At 48.6% G+C, this 21,395-nt stretch overlaps 1 protein-coding gene across 2 annotated transcripts in view; it reads left to right on the plus strand.

Annotated features, from left to right (window-relative positions):
* Tead4 (TEA domain transcription factor 4) overlaps window positions 1–21,395 on the plus strand; it is a 76,991-nt gene that overhangs the window by 35,560 nt on the left and 20,036 nt on the right. The window contains exons 3-6 of one of the 2 annotated variants that reach the window (XM_057781498.1): window positions 15,621–15,685; window positions 15,960–16,022; window positions 19,737–19,865; window positions 20,977–21,020. In XM_057781498.1, coding sequence (XP_057637481.1) covers window positions 15,621–15,685; window positions 15,960–16,022; window positions 19,737–19,865; window positions 20,977–21,020 — 301 coding nt within the window. The remainder of the gene's footprint in view (window positions 1–15,620; window positions 15,686–15,959; window positions 16,023–19,736; window positions 19,866–20,976; window positions 21,021–21,395) is intronic. The other variant, XM_057781505.1, reaches the window with a different exon arrangement.

Below are 21,395 nucleotides of genomic sequence, written 5' to 3' on the forward strand. Positions count from 1 at the left end.
CATCTGCTGATAGCAGATCCTAGAGTTGGGGCAGTGGCCTCAGTGTTTTGAGGACAGGGATTAGGCCTGTTACCAGCTCAGGCCACAGTACACCCGAGCAGAAGCCACCGACCAGAGCCAGGCAGACATGCAGATGACACGCAGAACCGCAACACAGATTAACACCTGTTATTTCTGAGCCGAGGCACCGATACTTGTTGGCTTTGACCCCCGACTTGAACCCTTCTCATCTCTCCTGGACCAGCTCCCATGCCTGGGGTGCTCACCTCCTGCTTACCGCTCCCAGCCTTCACTTTTGCCCTGTCACTGTGTGACCCTCACTCTGTTACTGCCCGTCTAGTAACCACATGTTCTGACCTCCTTTGGCCAGCCTGGCCGCTGGGCACTGGGAACAGAGGTAGGGGGAAAGAGTGACATTTCTACTCCTGCCTGCCTCTGCCCTTTCCCTTCTTCCTCTTCTTAGCAGCTTTACCGAGTGGTCCTCTTTCCTCCTCGCTGAGGCTAGCAAGCTCCTTAATTGTTTGCATCTGTTTTTTCTAGTCCCAGCCTTCACCTACCTGGAGGTGGCTCTGTACAACTGAAGTTTTCTGGCCCTGCTTTCATTCCCTGTCTTTTTTGGTTTCTGTGCTGTATCCTTGGCGTGTTAGTCTTATGAAGCATCCATCTCTAACCTAGCTGGAGTGGGGGGTTGGGGGGCGGGTTCTGTCCTCCATGATTCCATGTTAATGAGATAGTCAAAAGAAATACCGTTTGTAAGTGACCCAGACAGGCATGTAGGGTGTAGCCAAGAAACCAGAAGAGGCTGGGTTGTCTTGGACATTTCTGGAAAGAAGTAGAGCCTGATCTGGGGGTGGGGGTGGCAAATGTGCTCTAGGCAAAGGAATTAGGGTGCTGCATCAGCTCACAGGTAGGATTTGGCATGGTAGCTTTGAGAGACCAAAGTGGAGCAGCTAAACAGAACCCTATCAGGAAAGATCCTCTCATTTAGAGATGAGTGCTAGACCTGTTACAAGGCTAGACCTTGGTAGCCTAGGGCTGAAATCTTGTCAAGACTCTTATTTACTGAGGAATGGGGCAGAGATTGGGAGCTCAGCCTGGAAGACTGAGCCTCCTACTCTGTCTTGATGCCATGACATTGTTCCTGGTGTCCTAGTTTGCCGTCCATTGCTGCAGTTAAGCAATTTAGGAAAGGGCTTAGGGACTTAGAAGTTATGGTCCATCATCAAGAGAAGCCACTGAAGCAGATACCATGGAGGGATGCTGCTTACTGGCTTGCTCCTCATGGTTTGCTCAGCCTTCTTTTTCATACAGCCGAGGACCACCAGCCCATGAGTATAGGCCAGTCTTATGGGGGCATTTTTTTTTTTCAGTCGCAGTTCCATTTTCCCAGACAACTCTAGCTGTGTCAAGTTGATGAAAAACTAACAAGAACCCAGGGCTTTTGCCCTTTTCATTGTTACGTATTGTGTTTCCAGCTCTTCCAATGGTCTTCTGAGGCCACCACCTTTCTCTGGCTTCTAGATCTACTGCCCCGGTTGCAGGTGTGATCTGGAGCAAGACTTAACCTTGCTAAACATTGTGCTTCTCTTCTGTAGAATGTGTTGGTGATATGGCCAGTTCTGACAAGGAGTGTTTTGATTTCCTTTATTTCACGGCAGGAATATGGCTGTTAAGCTGTTTGTATGGAAAATGGTCAACACTGTTAAATATATTCACAGTTTTTTTTATATTTAAAAATTACTGTTTGGGGGACTGGCTCAGTGGGTAAGAGTACTTCCTGTGCAAGTATGAGGATCTGAGTTCAAATTTTAAGCATCTGTGTAAAATGTCACACGTGGCCACAGTGCCTGGTGGGTAGAGACAGGAGGGTCAATGGAGCTTCCCAGCCTGTCTTCATATCCATCGAGAGACCCTGTCTCCAGGGAGTGAGGTGGGGATGTGAGCGATGGAGCAGGACATCTGCCATTCTTGTCTCACCTCTGTGTTTGGATATGCACACCCGCATTACATAACACAGCATTATTTTTTTTTAATTACACTTCATTGATTTATTTTGTGTGCTTGTGTGTGTCTATATGTGCTCATGTGCCATGGCATGCGTGCGGAGGTCTGAGGATAGCTTTCGGCAGTCTACGTTGTACCCATCAAACTATAACTGCTCATTATTTTGGGTCCTGGCAGCCTCTATAACAACATCTTTTTTTTTTAATATTTATTTATTTATTTATTATGGATACAATATTCTTTCTATGTGTATGCCTGCAGGCCAGAAGAGGGCATCAGACCCCATTACAGATGGTTGTGAGCCACCATGTGGGTAGCTGGGAATTGAACTCAGGTCCTTTGGAAGAGCAGGCAATGCTCTTAACCGCTGAGCCATCTCTCCAGCCCCCTATAACAACATCTTGTAGTAGGAGGAATGGCAGGCCGCTTCCCGCCACCTGGCTCTCTGCCACCGGCTAGCTTTACCCAAAATAATTACATGGAAACTGTATTCTTTTAAACACTGCCTGGCCCGTTAGCTCTAGCCTCTTATTGGCTAATTTTCACATCTTGATTAACCCATTTCTAATAATCTGTGTAGCACCACGAGGTGGTGGCTTACTTACCAGGAAGGATCTTAACTTGTGTCCATCTTGGAGAGAGGAGCTATAACGTCTGCCTTACTACCTCTTTCTCCCAGCATTCTGTTCTGTCTACTCCACCTATCTAAGCTGCTGCCCTATCAAAGGCCAAGGCAGTTTCTTTATTAACCAATGAAAATAACACATAGACAGATGACCCACCTATATCAACATCTTTTTTTTTTTTTCTTTCTCTTTTGAGACAGGGTTTCTCTGTATAAACCCTGGTAGTCCTGGAACTCTCTCTACAGGCCATGCTGCTCTTGAACTCACAGAGATCCACCTACCTCTGCCTCCCAAGTGCTGGGATAAAAGGCATGTTTTATCTATCTTACTTTCTAATCTTTGTGGATTGGCTTCAGAGTGGTAGAATCAACATTTGCTTCAGTGTTTGTGAAGGTTTTGTTTTGGTTTTGTGTTGAGTGTAGAAGACAGGACTTTGTCCTTACGAAACACATGACCTATCTCTGAGCTACGGCCCTAGCCCAAATGTCCTGGATGTTCGGACACTGCCAGTGAGCATTAGTGTGGCAGTGTCTGAAGCCTGCTCTGCAACTCCTTTGGGAATCCAGCAGACGGAGGAAGGAACTGTTGGCTTCTATGGTGATTTTGTGTTTAACTCTAAAAACAATGTTTAGCTGGGTGTGGTGGCTCATGCCTTTAGTCCCAGCGCTCAGGAGGCAGAGGCAGGAAAATCTCTTAGTTTGAGGTATGCATGGTATCCATTATGGATTTCCAGGACAGTCAAGGTTACATAATGAAGCCCTGTCTCAAAACAAGCAAACAAATGTTTACTACTATTTTCTTTTGCCATGATGAAAAATAGTCTCACAGAAGCACTTAAAGGAGAAAGTTTATTTGGGCTTAAAGTTCCAAGTTACAGTCCACTGTGGAGGGAAGCCATGAGAACAGGCGCTTGTGGCAGCTGGTGACATTGCATCCACAAGTAAGAAGTAGAGAATGGCTAACTTTTAAATAAAAAAAAATTAAGTTTTTATTCTATGTATATGGGTACTTTCTGTGTACCACTCGCATGCCTGTTGCTTATGAAAGCCAGAAGGAGGGCATTGGGTCTCCTGGGACTGGAGTTCCAGGTGGTCCTGAGCAAGCACGTGGATGCTGGGAATTGACAGTTCATCCTCTGGAAGAACAGAAGTGCTCTTAACTTCTAAGCCATCTCTCCAGGTTTATGTGAGGGGTGGGGCGGCAAGGGTGAGAGTATAGTCGGAATTTTCTGTCATGCCAGCCAGCTCCCAAATAACCACACAGAGACATATTAATTATGAATGCTTGGTCGATATCTTAGGCTTGTTACTAACCAGTTTTTACAATTTAAATCAACCCATATTTCTTATCTGTGTTTTATCACGAGGCTCCTGGTATCTTTCCTCAGTATGGCATATTATCTTGCTTCTGGTGACACTCCTCCCTTTATCCCAGTACCACCTCCCTGCCCACAAGCCCTGCCTAACCTCTTCTTGTCTAGTTACTGGGCACTGGGCATTTAACTCTTTGTTAAACCAATGAGAACAACACATTTTCAAGTGTACCAAAAGGTCACTCCACAGCAGGGTGACGTTCATGTCATGGAACTCTCGTGAAGTTCAGAGGACCGCCTGCAGCTCCCACAGATGGCTGGTTCTCTTCTTCTACCATGTGTGTCCCAGGAACTAAGCTCAGGGTGTCAGTCTTGGCAGCACTACCCTTACCCACTGTCTCACCAGCTCCAAGAGTGACGAATTCTTGTGCTCGGCTTTCCTTCTATCCATCCATCCATCCATCCATCCATCCATCCATCCATCCATCCATCGAAGAATGGTGCTGCCCTTTTAGGGTTGTTCTGTCGAACTCAGTATAATCAAGATAATGCCCCACAGGCAAATCCTGAGCCTAACTGTAATCTAAGTAATCCCTCATGGGTGTGCCTAGTGGTGCCTCTCCTAGAGATTCTAGATCAAGTTGACAGCAGTAACCCATTTCCCATAGTGAATGTGCCACTTTATACCGTCCCCACCCCAGCGAGGCAGAAGGTTCCAGTTTTTCCACATGCTTGCCAACCTGGTTATTTTCCCCTTTCTGTCCGTAGCCATGTGAGTATGTGTGAGGTGATGTCTTGTAACAGTGATGCTCGGAGATGCTGAATACCTTTTCACATGGACACTGTCTCCCAGGCAACTGTGATGATGAGCGCCCCCCACAGTTAGGAGAGTTACTGTGCAGAGATTTAGACCTGAGAGCAGAAGTTCTTTCTCTCCATCAGCTCCATGTTTAATGGGGATTGTGGCACAGAGCTCAGCCAAGGAACATGAAGCCCCAAACTGTCACCTGGGGAGTGGAGGTGGGGACAGGCATACCTATATATTCAGGGCAAGCTCTTGGGGATGCCAGCCAACAAGGATTTCACCAGAAGTCTTGGAGCCCATTCAGGGATGATGGTCATAGTAGCTCAGGGTTAAGTCCCATTGCTGTGTTCTCCTCGACAAATAAGCTCCTTCCCCAGCCCTCTGATGTCAATGGATCTTAAGAGAGAGGCTCCCGTGCCATCCAGATTAGGGCATAGCTTCTCCTTCCTGGGCCCCGGCCTACAAGAGGGGACGATGATACAGGAGGACTCAGTGAAAAGGCTGACTCTCTGGAGAGACCTCAGTGGATGCTTTAGATTCTTAGCCCATTTTGATTTTTTTTTGTTTTGTTTTGTTTTGTTTTGTTTTGTTTTGTTTTTCGAGACAGGGTTTCTCTGTGGTTTTGGAGCCTGTCCTGGAACTAGCTCTTGTAGACCAGGCTGGTCTCGAACTCACAGAGATCCGCCTGCCTCTGCCTCCCGAGTACTGGGATTAAAGGCGTGCGCCACCACCGCCCGGCCCATTTTGATTTTTAAAACTCACTGAATACATTATAACAGAGCAATGTATTGCAGGATAATATGATAAGGTAATTAACAGCAGTACCAACCAGAGCGGGACCTGACAGTCTGGGGAAAGATGGCTGCCTGCGCTGGCCTCCCGCTAAGCAGCTGGGTCTTTACTTCTTTTTTTAAATTAATTAATTTATTTATTAAAAATTTCCACCTCTTTCCCTCCCACTCCCCCAGCTCCCTCTCCCCCTCCCTCTCCAGTCCTAAGAGCAGTCAGAGTTTCCTGCCCATCTTTGCTTCTTTGATGCTGTTTATATGTTTTTTACGGCATAGCGAGAGGGCTGGTGTGGAGAGAAGAGACTGCCCTGCCCCGGGAAATGGGATGTAGAAGTGACTGTTCCAGGAAGACAGCAGATCTAGTGGAAGTGTGTCTAGGCCCAGGCTGGCTGGTAGGGTTTGTGGGAAGTAGAGAGGTCATGAGAAGATCGTGCTAATTCCTCATCAGAGGTCCCCACCCTCAAGGCTGTCAGGCCAAGACATTCCACTCTTCTTGGGCCGTCCTTGCTTCCCATGGCGGGCCATGGATCTGAGGCTGCGTGTGCTAGCTCTTGGACACATGTTCTCTGACAGATGGGCCCACCAACTGTCTGGTGGGGATGTCCTTCCCAGCCTCTCCCAGGTCCTCTCTGGGGTGGGCCAAGACCACCTGCCACATTGCAATGTCCAGCTGCTCAGGGTCCCCTCTGAAGGCCAGGATGACCTCCTACGTCACTGGCTTGTGAACTCAACTGCGGAGGTTATACAACTGGTGGCAGGGCTGGGACAGGGACATGTGTCTCTTTCTCTCCCTCTGAATTATCTGAACTTTCTATCCTGTCCTTGCTCTTTTCCTTCATATCCTCTTTCCCCCCTTTTTTCTCTTTAGGTGGGAGGTGTTTTTGAGACATACCACTGTATAGCTCAGGCTAGCCTTAAATTCACTCTGTAGTGTAGGCTGGCTTCCAACTAAAAAATCCTCCTGCCTCAGTGCTGAGATTACAGGTGTGCTCCACCATTCCTCTTGTTCCTGCAGGTTTCTTCTGGTCAAGATTCCTTTTACTAGCTTTACATACTTTGGGAGTTCTCCCTCTAGGAGCGGTTTTCTGCCTCCCACCCCCATCACCCCAGGCGTTCTTCATCCTGCTTAGCCATCCCTCTGCCCCTAAATAAATACATAATAAATAACTCTTGAAAATAAACAAGAAATGAGAAATAAAAGCAAGAGGGTCTGAGGCCTGTCCGTGTAAATTTGAATCTCAGCCGCTCATAATCTTGAGCTTGAATAACTCACCAACCCTGCCCATCTGTTGCATGGAGGGGACGACACTAACCGCATAGAACTATGCAGGGGTGCAAACGCAGCTGGGGCTTCCATATCTGTGTTTGTGTGAATACTTCTGATACGGCAGAGTGTCTGGGTACTGCTGATAGCACTGCAGGAGTCAAAGGAAGAAAGAGCTAATGGTTGCTCTGGATGCAGCGTGTGGCTGCAGTGACCTTTCCCGTGGGACAGGAATGAAACTGTTTCTCTTGGCTCCAACACCCTCCGAAACTCCACTTCCATGCTAGGGCACTCACCGCTGCCTGCATCTCCTCAGGCGAGGGACTTGATGGAGTGATGGCCTGAGGTGAACGGCACCAAGACTGGAGAGGGAATCCAAGGTTGTGGACAGCATACTGAGCAAACACAGGACGGACACTGTGTGACCAACCTTTAGGCATGGAATTAAAAATGGCCCTTCCCAGGAGAGAAGGGAGAATTTGTGCTTTTGGAGGCTAGGGAATGTGGAGATGATAGAAGACCCCACTGGGCAGGAGGTGTGTGCCTCAGAAGAATTATTGAGAGCTCTTTTCTTTTTTTAAAATTGTTGAATTGGGTCCTGTTTTATAGTCTTGACTGACCTGGAAATTTATTAGGTAGTCTAGTCTGGTCTTTAAACTCGAAGTGATCCTCCTGCCTCTCTCTCCTGAATTACATACCTGGCTAATTTTTTTTAAGGAACCAGAGGCGGTAACACACTGGTCATACTAGCACTTGGGAGGCTGAGGTAATGTTGGCTTTTTGCACTGAGTGTTTCCCTGGGCTTGGCAGGTCTCAGCCAGCCTTTGGTGGCCTAGCTTGTAAGAGATATTTCCCAGCATCTGCTTGGGTCTTGCTCGGTGCCACAAGCAAGTGGCTCGGGCAGTCGTCACCCCTACATCTGTTAATGGATGGTTTGAGTGACATTTTTTTTCAGCTCGTTTTTTTATTTAGAAAATAGGTAGCGTGACCCATAGTTGTAAGGAGAGGTGGGCTTCCTCTGAATGCATAAGCTGACATCACAGGAGTCGATTCCCTGCTTGCTTGTGCATCTACCACACCCCTAAACCTAATTCCTTATGATTCAGGCTGACCTTGCTGAAGATGACCGTGAAGATTTTTTTCTTTCCAGACAAGGTTTCTTTGTGTAGCCCTCGCTGTCCTGAAGCTTGCTCTATAGACTGCCTGCCTCTGCCTCCCAAGTGTTGGGATTAAAGGCATCTGCTATCACTGCCGAGCAGACTCCAAACTTCTTTTTAAAGGAAGTTTGAACTTCAATTTAAAATATATAATATATATTTAATTTATTTTTTAAATGTAAATTACATTTATTTATTTGTGTGGATGTTTGTGGGTGGATGCGGGCATGCCACAGTGTGCATGGTGAGGCCAGAGGATAACTCTACTCCCTCCAAGCGGGTCCTGGGACTTGAATTCAGGTCTTCAGTCTTCATTGGTAGCCCCTCGACCTGCTGAGCCACTTTTGTGATCTGTTTATTTGATTGGTTCGTTGGTTGATGTGTATGTGTAGGTACACGCATGCTATAACATGTATGTGGAAGTCAGAGGATAGGTAGTTTTCTCTTTCTACCTTTACAATTCCGGTTGTTAGGCTGTGAGAAAAATGCCCCTACCTAAGTAGCCATCTGGAGATCCTGATGACTTTGAACTTCTGATTTTCCTGCCTCTACCTCCACAGTGTTAGAACTGTAGGCACGAACCACCACACCTGGTTTATGTAGTGCTGGGGGGCAGGACTGAACATCGGGCTCCCTGCATGATAGTTGAGCATTCTATTTACTGAGCTATATCGTCTCCCGGTGATGTTTGTTGCTTGGAGAAGGGTCTCACTGTAGCTCTGGCTGATCTGGAACTCACTCCATATATCAAGTTGGCAGCCTTGAACTCAGAGACCTGCCTCTGTCTCCTGACTGCTGAGATTAAAAATAGGTACGACTCCTGGCTCTAAGATTTATTTGAATTTATTTGAATCTGCGTGTGCCTTCATGAGAGTCTGCATTCTATAGAGCACAGAAGAGGGTCTAGGCTTCCCATGGAACTAGAGTTATGAGATGTTGGTGCTGGGAACTGAACGGGGCTCTTTTGCAAGAATAGTGGATGCTCTTAGGCCATTGCGCCACCTCTTCAGCCCCCACTGCCTTTAATACAGATAAGCATGGGACTTGCAGGCAGCAATCCTCCTTTGTGCTGGGATTGCGGGTGTGAGCCGCCACACCCAGATCCCGGACCTTTAAAGTCTGTTTTTGTTATTGTTTTAAATATTTGATGAGTAGGTTTATTTAGGAAAATTAAGTAGAGAACTCCCAAAATTGAGAGGAGTGCCAAGGGAAAAATACCTTTAGTTGAAGAATAATGTGTGTGTGTGTGTGCATGAGTGTGCGTCTCCCTAGTACACATGTGGAAGTACGAGAACAATTTCTGAGTGTCATTTCTCTTCTTCCACCATGGGTCTGGGAATCCGACTTAGGTCGTCAGGCATGGCACCTCCTTGGCCCCTAAACTTAATCTTCAAGGCATCTTATTGAAGTGTCAATGACATGTGCTTAGGGCCTACGTGGTGATAAGTTTGGGCAGATGTGGGGACCTGTGAAGATATTGCCACCATCAAAATAGTAAGCATCCATCACTGTCCAAGAGGTTGGCTTTTTTTCCCCTTGGTATTAATGACAAGACCTAGGACCCTGTGCGTGCTAGGCAAGTGCTCTACCGCTAAAGGCGTACACGCCCCTAGCCAAGCATTTTCAAACCTAATTTTGTGTTTGTATTTTTCACCTTCTCCTTCTTCTTCCCAAAGAGAGTCTCCTGTGTTTTAAGTGCCTTTGGTTCCATAGAATTTCCATTGCTTATGTATAACAAAAGCTCCATTGAGAGTAAGATAAAGTGTGCCTTGGGAATGAGGAATAACCTGAAGGCACTGCTTGACTTGATCTAGCTCCCCTGTTTGTCCCGGATAGTTGATCTCCTTACCATTCAATTCTCTCCTTTTTCTGTTTTTTTTTTTTTTTTTTTTTTTTTTTTTTTTTTTTTTTTTTTTTTTTTTTTTTAAGGCAGGGTTTCTCTGTGTAGTCCTGACTTGTCCTGGCACTTACTTTGTAGACCAGGCTGGCCTTGAAGTAGGAGATCTGCCTGCAGCTCCCTCCCAAGTGCTGGGATTAAAGGTGTGTGCCAATACTGACCAACTACCATTTAGTTCTTTTCGTTTTTTTTTTAAAGAGATATTTATTGAGAGCTTACAATATGCAGGCAGTTTTTTATTTTCTTTATTTTCTTTCTTTCTTTCTTTCTTTCTTTCTTTCTTTCTTTCTTTCTTTCTTTATTTATTTATTTTTGAGACAGGGTTTCTCTATGGCTTTGGAGCCTGTCCTGGAACTAGCTCTGTAGACCAGGCTGGTCTCGAACTCACAGAGATCCGCCTGCCTCTGCCTCCCGAGTGCTGGGATTAAAGGCGTGCGCCACCATCGCCCGGCTAGTTTTTTAAATGTATGTGTGGTGCGCATGTATGTTTGTCTCCCTGTGTGTTGATATTGACAGTCTTCATTGATTACTCTGTCTTGTTTACTCTCACACTGAACCCAGAGTTTGCTGACATGAACTAGTTGAGCTATCCGGGTTGCTTCAGGGTCTGGGTTGCTTCGGGAGACCCTGTGTCCACCTTCCTAGCTACCAAGCTTGCCGGGAAATGACCTGGGTTCATCTGAACTCCAATCCTCTCACTTATACAACTGTTTTATCCACGGAGTCATCTCCCCAACCTTCCAGGGAGTTCCCTAGGTGTCTGACATAGACAAATAGCAAGCACCCGAGTGCATTCTCAGGGTGCCCTTTGGCAGGGATGAAGGAGCCAGAATATCAGTAGATCACAGGGCACATGGAGGGAAATGAGGACTGCAGGAAGCGCAGGCTGAGGTGTGCTGGTGGGCGGGGCATCCTTGCCCTCTTATCATGGTCAGGGAAGATGTCACCAGACTTGTCATCCATCTCCACCCAGGCTCAGACCATTCTAGACACTCAGGAACACAAAGAAGGTGAGAGTCTGTGGAAGGATGGCAAGCACAAAGCTAGTGGGCAAGCGGCCCAGCGTGTCCCAGGAAGCAGCTCAGAGTGGCAGATGGGTGACATCAGAGAGGTGGCTGAGCTGGTATGAGGGTGGATAGATCCTTTGGGTGCATCCTGGCCTTTGGAGGGACTTGAACTGTGTGTGTATGTGTGTGTCTGTCTGTGTGCCTGTATGTGTGTCTGTGTAGAGTGTGTGTCTCTCTGTGTGTATATGTGTGTCTGTGCGTGTGCATCTGTGTGTATGCGTGTGCATCTGTGTGTATGTGTACCTGTGTGTCTGTGTGTGTGCATATGTGTATCTATATGTGTGTGTGTCTCTGTCTGTATGTGTGTGTATGTGTGTCTCTGTTTGTCTGTATGTGTGTGTATGTGTGTGTGCCTGTATCTGTGTATATGTGTGGTGTGTATGTGTGTGTATGTGTGTCTCTGTTTGTCTGAATGTGTGTGTGTGCCTGTATCTGTGTCTGTGTAGAGTGTGTGTGTATGTGTGTCTCTGTTTGTGTGTGTATGTGTGTGTACCTGTATCTGTGTCTGTGTAGAGTGTGTATGTGTGTGGTGTGTATGTGTGTCTGTGTATATTCTATATGTGTGTCTGTGTAGAGTGTGTTTGTCTCTGTGTGTGTATGTGTGTGCATCTGTGTGTGTCTTTATATGTGTGTGTGTGCATCTGTGTGTGTCTGTATATGTGTTATGTGTGTGTGCATCTGTGTGTGTCTGTGTAGAGTGTGTGTGTCTGTATGTGTGTGTGTGTATTTTGTAGGTTACTTGTGTAAACTGGGTAAGAGCTCTGCCACTGTCCCCAGCTTTCTTCACCACTTTTTTTTCCCTCTCAAGAAACTCTGATGTGGCTTACACTGGTGTCCGCGGCAGAAGCAGTCCTCCTGCCTCTCAGCCTCCCGCGTAGCTGAGACTCCAACCCTGCCACCACACCTGGCAGAACTGGGACTCTTCCTCTGAGGAGGATGGGAAGCCAGGGCAGCACTTTTTGGATTTTAGTAGACATGTCAGCTGCTGAGCCGAGAATAGCCTGCAGCAGGAAGCCAGGTGGAGGGGATTAATAATCCAGGCCAGCGCGTGATGGTTCGGACCCCAGGACTGAGGTGGGGAAAAGAGGCCCAGTCCTATCACAGGGGAACAGCGATAGACTCGGTCATTCCTGCATTGATTTCATTCGTCTGGTGCCAAACACTGGAGACGTTAACATGCTTGTTGTAAATCTCATTGTGTAGCCCAGGCTGACCTGTGATTTCTGATCCTCCTGCTTCAGCTTAAGTGCTGGGTTGTAGTTGTGTTCCCCCCATTCCCAGCTTTGGAGGTGCAGGCTGGAGTGGGAACAGCTGAAGCTTGAGTGTATTCTTTCCCTCTGGGGTGCTGAGAATCTAATGGGCACAGATAACTGCTGAGCAGCCAAGGCATGAGAGAGAGGATAGTCCAGGAACTATTTCCCAGATGCTCCCTGAGGTTCCTAACATCTCCTGCTGTGCTGGCTTGCTCTCTGACAACTTGACACATGCTAGTTACCAGGGAGGAAGGAGTCTCAACGGAGAAAAACGTCTCAAGATGAACCACAGGCAGGCCTGGGGACATTTTCTCCATTAGTGATTGACGTGAGGCTCAGCCCATTGTGGGTGGTGCCACCCCTAGTCTGGTGGTCCTGAGTTCTATAAGAAAGCAGGCTAAGAGAAACCCTGTCTTGAAAAACAAACAAAATACAAAACAAACAAAAAAACAAGAAAGCAGGCTAAGCAAGTCATGAGGAACAAGCCAGTAAGCAGCACTCCTCCATGGCCTCTGCATCAGCTCCTACCTCCAGCTTCCTGCCCTGTTTGACTTCCTTTGATGATAAGCTGTGATATGGAAGTATAAGCCAGATAAACCCTTTCCTCTCTCCACGTGGCTTTGGCCCTGGTGTCCAGTGCAGCTGAAGTCACCCTGCCTAAGGTATCTACCTTCCCTGTCACTCCGCTGTCCCACCACCAACTCGGAGACTCACCACCATGTCTCCAGGCTCAGATTGGCCTGTGGCTTTCACAAACCTCTTCTCGGTCACCCCAACTTATCCCTGGCCTTCGTCTCTGAACTCTGGTCACTTCTTTAAAAAAAAAAAAATTATTTATTTTTATTTATTATGTATAGTGTTCTGTCTGCATGTATCCCTGCAGGCCAGAAGAGGGCACCAGATCAGATGGTTGTGAGTCACCATGTGGTTGCTGGGAATTGAACTCAGGACCTCTGGAAGAACATCCAGTGCTCTTAACCTCTGAGCCATCTCTCCAGCCCTCTGGTCACTTCTTTAGGCTGAGAATGTGTTCTCCCTCCTGAGGAAGAGACTGACTGAGCTACGGTAGACTTTTCCTCCTGCCCCTCATCCTGCCTTAAACAAACAAACAAATAAAAGGCTGGGTTTTCTCTGTAGCCCAGGTTGGACTCAAACTTGAGGCAATCTTCCCACACTGGGCTCCTAAGTGCTGGGATGATAGGCGTGGCCCCCATGCCTGGTCAGAGTCCTTGTTCAGCTGGTATTAAGCTCAGCATCCCAAGGCAGTAGAAATTTGTGTGGTCAAATATAGAAGAAAGACTTTAAGCCGGGCGGTGGTGGCGCACGCCTTTAATCCCAGCACTTGGGAGGCAGAGGCAGGCGGATCTCTGTGAGTTCGAGACCAGCCTGGTCTACAAGAGCTAGTTCTAGGACAGGCTCCAAAACCACAGAGAAACCCTGTCTCGAAAAACCAAAAAAAAAAAAAAAAAAAAAGAAAGAAAGACTTTAAACTATACTGAGCTAGACTAGAAGGCGACTGGGCAGAGGTCCATGCAAGGAAGTGACTAGCTGTGGTCCCACAGCCCCTTTGTGGAGCTGCAAGTTCAAGCCTGGCTCCTAAACCACAGGTTTATGGTTCTTTTTCTGTAACCAACCATGGGTGGCTTAGGCCTCTTGTTTCATAGCTGCAGCACAATCGCCTTGAGTTAGACACAGAGTAGAACTGGACGTTCATCAGAATGCCAAAAGCTCCTATGGAAATCTGTTTCTCTCAAGGCTTTGAGAAGAGACATCTTTCAGGACTCAGATTTATAGGTGTAGACTAGCTCACAGAGTGCCCGGGAGCCTGATTCTCTACTCCTTCCTTCCTTGGACACAGACAAGTCAGAGTTCCCAGGCCAGCACATCTTCCTGGCAGTTAAGGGCTCTTAATTTGGACTTGGCCATGGGAAAAGGTCAGCTTGGGGGCCAGTCTGGCTTTGGCCAAGTTCTCTAGTTACAGCCCAGGTGGCAGGCAGCCTGTTCGCCTCACCTGCCCCTGCAACACCAGCTTCCTCACATGGCCACTCCAGCCTCAGCTGACAGGGCAGGCCTCCGCTATGCCCTCTGGCTTAGATGTAGAGCAAAGAGGTAATAGGTTTCTTTACTTCAGTTTTCCCTTTCCCCCATCCAACGCTTGCCTGCTTCCTGCCTTCCTCTCTCTCTCTCTCTCTCTCTCTCTCTCTCTCTCTCTCTCTCTCTCTCTGAGACAGGATTTCTCTGTATAGCCCTGGCTGTCCTGGAACTCACTCTGTAGACCAGGATAACCTCGAACTCACAGAGATCCACCTGCCTCTGCCTCCCAAGTGCTGGGATTAAAGGTGTGGGCCACCACCACCCAGCCATTTGATGTTCTCTGTTCTTTCCTTTTGTCCTACCCAGTGGCCACGGTCCCACTGAGGCCCACCTGCTCCCCACGCCTGAACTCACCCCTCACCCAAACACATGTTTTCAGCATACACTGCTCCGTTATGTGGACGTATGTCCCCTAACCTAGGTACTGAGTTCTGATAAGAGGACAGAGGCAGGAGAATCAAGGATGGACATTTCCTATCCAGCCAGGGCTAGACAGCAATACCTTTTCCCAAAAAAGCAAACAAATGCACACGTAAAGGAAAATAACAACTACAAAACGATGCTGAGGATGTGGCTTAGGTGGTAGAGGGCTTCCCCAGCACACATAATGCTCTAGGCTTGGTTTCTAGCACCGTATAAAGCCTGGCATGGTGGCACAGGCCTCCAGCACTGTGGCAGAGGGCTTCCCCAGCACACACAATGCTCTAGGCTTGGTTTCCAGCACTGTATAAAGCCTGGCATTGGTGGCACAGGCCTCCAGCACTGTGTGGCAGAGGGCTTCCCCAGCATACATAATGCTCTAGGCTTGGTTTCCAAGTCGCCTGGGTTTGTTTTTGTTTTTGTGAGGCCAGATTGAAACAAAGTCCTTGTACCTGCTATGCAAACCTCAGCACTAAACTACTTCTCCTGGGAGCTCTTTCTGTATGAAGAGGCAGGACTCCTCCCTGGCAACTCTGAGAGTCTCAGTATGACACCTCCATGCCCCCGGTTGCCCACCAACCATATTTAAGGTCCTCCTTATTTCCAGAGGCAGCATAAACTATAATAGTCTCCTGGGCCAGGTACTCCTCACACAGAAAGCCCGGGAGGGGCCACGATGTTTAAGCAGCCACTGTGGGATGAGGAGCTTGGACAGAGTGGCAGTGGCCCATGTGTCCTGATTCTGTTCTTGTCAAATCACCCGTTTGTTCAGTAAGACTGATGTCTTCTCTCACTCCTGGGATGTCCCTGTGCTCAAAGAGGGCAGGAGAGAATGAACTGCAGAGCCTTCTTTCCAAGTCCCACCCAAGGTGGGCAGAGCGAGGAGCCCTCTCTCAAACGCTACGAACTGAGAGGTTGTGGGTGTCTCTGCAGGTCGGAACGAGCTGATTGCACGCTACATCAAGCTCCGCACAGGGAAGACCCGCACCAGGAAGCAGGTGAGGCCGGAAAGATCACCCCACCCACCACTCCTATGCCCATGGGGGTGGGAGTGGTACCCACTCATCTGGGTTCCTGGGTCCATCCCTTTTCTAGAGAGTCAAACTCCCTCTCCAGGGTACTAGGGGGAAAGCACATCATGCCACCCTTGGGCAGCACTGCCGGGCTCAAGGTGAACTGGGCCAGGCAGGAGTGAGCTCCCCACAAGGACTGAGGGTTGGGGAAGCATAAGCAGCCTGGCGGTAAGGACGGGATTCTCTCTTTCTGCAACAGGTTTCCAGCCACATTCAGGTGCTTGCCCGCCGAAAAGCCCGGGAGATCCAGGCCAAACTCAAGGTAAAGGAAACAGCGTCAGCAGAGAGGGAACCCTGGGACTTGGGGGCAGTGGGGCTTTCCAGAAGCTGGGACTCTTTCCGGTTGGGAAAGTCAACCCTGTGGGCTCAGGGGTTTCCGCTGTGCTAAGCCTATGTGCTTTTTGCCATTAAGGACAGTCAGGCCTAGCCTGTGGCCTTTCTGTAGATCTGTGTACGGATGGTGGTCCTCTGCTGGGCCCCCCTGGGAGTTATTGTAGAAGGGCCACACTTAGCATCTCTGTTCCCTCTGTGTTCTCTGAGATGACACTTCTATCCCCTCCCCAGATCCCCTTCAGTGTAAGGTCAGTTGCATATGGGTCCTTTTAGGAAGACAGTCCTCCAAACTCTGGGCCCAGGGCCTTCTGGGGAGCAGTAGGGGGGAGTTAGTTCTTAATCACACGGCCTGCCTGGCCACTTGGGAGGAAGGCCTAACACTTGAACGCTTGGATTAGACCGGTAAATACATCTTTGTTGAAGCAATGAGACTCTTTGTTTTATTTTTCTCAAACAAAATCTCAGCTCAATATGCCTTCCAGTGGGTCATTCTGGTTGTAGCCAGTTTGGCAAAGAGTAGGCCAGAACTCCCCCAGTTTGCACCCCAACTCCTGAGCAGTCTCTCAGACCTAAGGAAGAACTCTGTACTGCCTCAGAGCCCAGTTTAAAAGCTGCTGGGCTGGATCACCTCACACCGTCCTGTCCATCACCTCTTCTTTTGTAGGGGGGTGGTAGTGGTGGTTTTAAGACAGGGTTTCTTTGTGTGTTCCTGGCTTTCCTGGAACTCACTCTGTAGACCAGGCTAGCCTCAGACTCACAGAGATCCACCTGCCTCTGCCTCTTGAGTGCTGGATTAAAGGTGTGTACCACCACCATCGGACCTGTCTATCACCTCTTACATGGCGTGGCCCAGTGGTAGAAGAACCACTGACCTCTGCCTCCTAAGAAGCCACACCCATTGTGCTCTCTGCCCTCAGCCCAGCTGCCCTCCACACCCCGAAGCTGTGGCTCAGCACCCCCTCCTTTGTTCCCAGGACAGCTGCCTACCTGCAGCTGTGGTTCCCCCCTGGAACACCCCCAACCCTAAAGACCCACTGACTTTCAATGTCCTCTCTCTGGTCTGCCTCTGACTCACTGAGATCCCAGGTGATAGCGAGGACTGAATAGCCATGTTATGTTTAAAGTGTCTAAGGGATTGTTCCGTTCCTTGGGATGTCTCTACCGTCCATATTTGCTTCACGGAATCACATGTCTGTTTGTAACTTGAGACTTGAGGACAACTGTCAGTGGGCCTCCAGTCAGGCATCAAGAGGAGTCACGAACTTCTTAAAGTACCTAAATTGTCATGTATTTCCATCTCCTCAGAAGCTGGTCTGAGGACTCTGTCCTGCTTTTGAGGCTCCTGGGATCACAGTGGTTAAGCTCTGGGATGGACAGTAGGGTGGACAGAAATCCTTGGGCTTGTTGTACCCCATCTCTGTCTCATGGTCATATCCTGCACCCTTCATGAGCCCCGTTCTGTATTCTCATCTACAAAATGACAGGGTGTTGTAGTAAGATGATAGATAGGTAAGGTCCCCTTCAACTGGAAAATACCCGACTCCTGACCCTGCTGTCTGGCCATTTGATGTCATCCTTACAATGCCCTTTCCCCTTCCTCCCGGCTCACATATTGAAGATGTGGTTTCCTGAGCCCTGTCATTTGTTTAGATTAAGGATACAGGAAGGAACACATGTTGTTGGCATGGGACGGATGGAGCTCTCTGGATGCGGTTGTTAATCTCAGCAGCCGTGGTGAGGATGTGGTCTGCCTGGGAGGGCTGGCCTGGAATGTCTTTTCCTCTTGAAAGTACATGACTTCAGAGTCGGCCCTTGAGAACAAGGCCCTCTTTTAATCGCAGAAGGACAGGGGTGAGGGTGCCAGTGACAAGTTTCACCCACTCCCTGCTGATGGGGACCATACTATGGCTTCCGTGTCCTGCATCGTTGAGTACTGGCTGTCGGCACATCCCAACGCTTTCACACTGCCCGTTTGGCTGGCATAGCCCTCTCTGTACCAGCCTGCTGTGTCTTAGCCGTTTTTCCTGTGATGATGGAAAAATTCCTCAGACTGGGTAATTATTTATAAAAAACTAGTCGTGATTGTATGTGCCTGTAGTCTCATCTGGAGGCTGAGGCAGGAAGATCACTCATCCCATGTGTCTGAGAGCAGCCTATATGGCAGTCTCTGTCTTTAAAAAAAGGGGAGCTGGGCACGATGGCGCCTGTGTATAATCTCAGTTACTTGGGAGGATCCAAGCTCAAGGCCAGCCTGGGCACTCCAGTGAGACCCTATCTCAAAATTTAAAACAGAAAGAGGTTGGTGCTATAGTTCAGGGGTAGGGTTCTGTAGTGTCTGTAAGGCCCTGACTTCAAGCCGTAGTATCTTGAAGACAAGGGCTAGGGGCCGTGAAGAGAGCTACTGCTGTGGTAGAGTGGGTGCCTAGCATGTGCAAAGGTCCTAGGCTCAGACTCTGTACAGAAAGAAAAATAAAAGAGAGAAGTTTAATGAGATGTTGATGGGACTGGAGAGATGGACCAGCGGTTAATTGCTGTGATTACCATAGTAAGTAGCTCATAACCATCTGTAACTCTTCTTGCTTCTGTAGGCACCAGGTATGTGCATACTACAATACATACATCATACATGCAGGCAAAACACTTACACACATAAAACAAATAATTAATTAATAGAAATAATAATAATTTTTTAAAATTTATTCTCACAGTCTGAGAACACGGCTATAGCATCTATCCAGTCAGTATCTGTGAGGGTCTTCTTGGGGGAATTAAAACATGGGGAAGGGTACCACCACCCAGAGAACAAGCTAGCACAAGTCAATCTTCCTTCTCTTGTAGACCACGAATACCATCATGGGGGCTCATGCTCGTGACTTAATTACCTTCCACAGGTCTCATCTCCAAATAGCCATCAACCTGTGAGCTTAGGGGAACACTCCTGAGCCACACCATGGATCACTGCCTTAAGGCTAAATTCTCTGAGCCCCAGTTCTTCACCTTCTAAGAGGGATCCTCCTGAGCCTCTGCCCTCCTAGGGGTCAAAGTTTCAGACCACACCTATTTCTAGACTGCTCCTGAGTGGCTTCTGGTTAGACACCTCTCAAGCCTCAGGACTACACTGCATCCTGCCTCAGAGTTGCTGTGTGGACTGAGAGAGATTGCCCTGTAGACTTTTAAGCTACCGACAGTCTTAACTTTTGTCTTACCCAAGGCTGACTTGGCTCTACCACATTCTTGTTTACTGTGAATTACTGACTCACTAGTCTCCATTTTATAACGGTTGTAACTGGGCTGTGGGTTCAATGGTAGAGCACATGCTCGGAGCTTGGGGTTCCATCCCCAGCCCTAAAAAGAGACAGGAGAGAGAGGGAGGGAGAAAGGGAGGGAGGGAGAGAGGGCAGTCAGACAGTCAGTCTGGCGTAGTTTCTAGTCAGTTTTATACTTCCACAACACATGAGGAAACTTAAGAGAGAAGCTGAGCCCCCTGCTCAGTCACCAGCACGTTAGTACATCACAAACTCAAATCTGGTCCCCAGCTCTGGCTACTGGCACTGGACAGCTTTTCTGACCCCAAGGCCAGATCACCCTCCCTTGAGCCTGGCTGGCGGCCCCGCTAAGGTCCTCCCTTCCCATGTCTTCCCAGGACCAGGCAGCTAAGAACAAGGCCCTGCAGAGCATGGCTGCCATGTCGTCCGCCCAGATCGTCTCCGCCACAGCCTTCCACAATAAAATGGCTCTTGCCCGGGGCCCTGGCTACCCAGCAATCTCAGGGGTAAGTGGGGCAACCCAGAGCAAGAGGCCATCAGAGCTCTCCTCACACTGTCTCTTCTTCAGAGCTAGGCACAGTGGCCAGTCTCAGTGCCTCTCTTCTGAGCCCTCCCAGAGCTCATTCTAAACCAGGCTGTTCCTGGAACCACTGTTTGAGGTCCGTAACAATACAGCAGACTTTAAAGAGATGCAAGAGGTTGCTCTCAATGGCCAGAAGTCCAGCGACTGGAGCTGAATCCTGAGGCTTTGACTTGACTATTCGGTCCTCAAATAGCCACCATTCACCCTTGACCCTGCTCCTGCTCAGCATTCCAGCAAAGCCCACCTTCTGTGTGGAGAGCTGCTGTCTAGGGACAAACCCATGCTCAGATTTTGATTTTGTCAGCCTGACGACCAGTCTCAACCCTGTTCGCATCACCACACTTTTAGAATGTTCCAGAAACGGTCCTCCTTCCGAAGCTTGTCATATAACCTCTTTAAGATGCCCGACTTGCTCTGCCCTCGCTGGTGGGGAAGGGGCATGTCTTGAATTCCACAGGCCTTTCCGCCATCATATTTCATAGGGAGTCAGAGGGCACTAGTTGGGATGTTAGTTAGGCTGGACGTAAAATGATTGTGTAGACACTTGGATTGTATCATTTTTGGTATTCAAGGTGGGAGCCATGTACCTTATGCAAGCTAAGCACACGCTCTACCACTGAGCCCCTGGGTAGATTTCTTGACTTTAGGACCTCAGAACCTTACATGTTGAAGAACCCTGTGAGTCTCAATGGGAGGAGGGAGAAAGTTCAGGGTCAGCAAGCCTGGCTTTCCCCGGGGAGCACAGGGGAACACAAAGCCTGGCTTTCCCTGGGGATCACAGGAACACTCCTTGGTGTGACTGGGGCCATTTACCATCAAAACCTGGCTTTCCCAGGGGAACACAGGGAAACACATCTTGTTGTGGCTGCTGCCTGTAACGTCAGCCAGTTAAACAGAGGCCTTGGCTTCCTTCCTTCCTTCTTTTACACCCGGAGGCCTGCGCGGTCTCTCTCCCCTATAGACTCCTCTTACAATCATCGTGGGCCTCTGTGCACAGCACAGCCAAGCTGAATCTATACCTTTTACCTCCACAGTTTTGGCAAGGAGCTTTGCCAGGCCAACCTGGAACATCCCACGAGTGAGTATGGTTTGATTTCCCACCCCTCACTCCCTGAACTGAATTCGAACCTAGAATTTTAGGGAATGGAGCCTGGCTTTGGGAGGTGGAACAGGGGGAGGCTGGCTACACTGTGAGATCGGCCTTGACTTTAGGAATAAGGTTTTGCTCCCAGACGTCACTTGCTTGGTCTACAATGTCCACACTCGAAGTGCCTTTTACTGAAGTGTTCGCCTAGACAGGGTAAAGGAGGGGCTCTAAAGCTGATACCCAAAGAGACATCTTCTTGGCCTGGGAGAGGATGTGAAGTGGATTGCCCCAACAGACATGTTGCTTCCATGACTCAAAACCAAAACCTGAGGGAATTGGCAGGGGAGGAGGCTGGAAGCCAATGCC

Source organism: Chionomys nivalis, chromosome 1, assembly GCF_950005125.1.
Source record: "Chionomys nivalis chromosome 1, mChiNiv1.1, whole genome shotgun sequence".
NCBI classification, from domain to species: Eukaryota; Metazoa; Chordata; class Mammalia; order Rodentia; family Cricetidae; genus Chionomys; species Chionomys nivalis.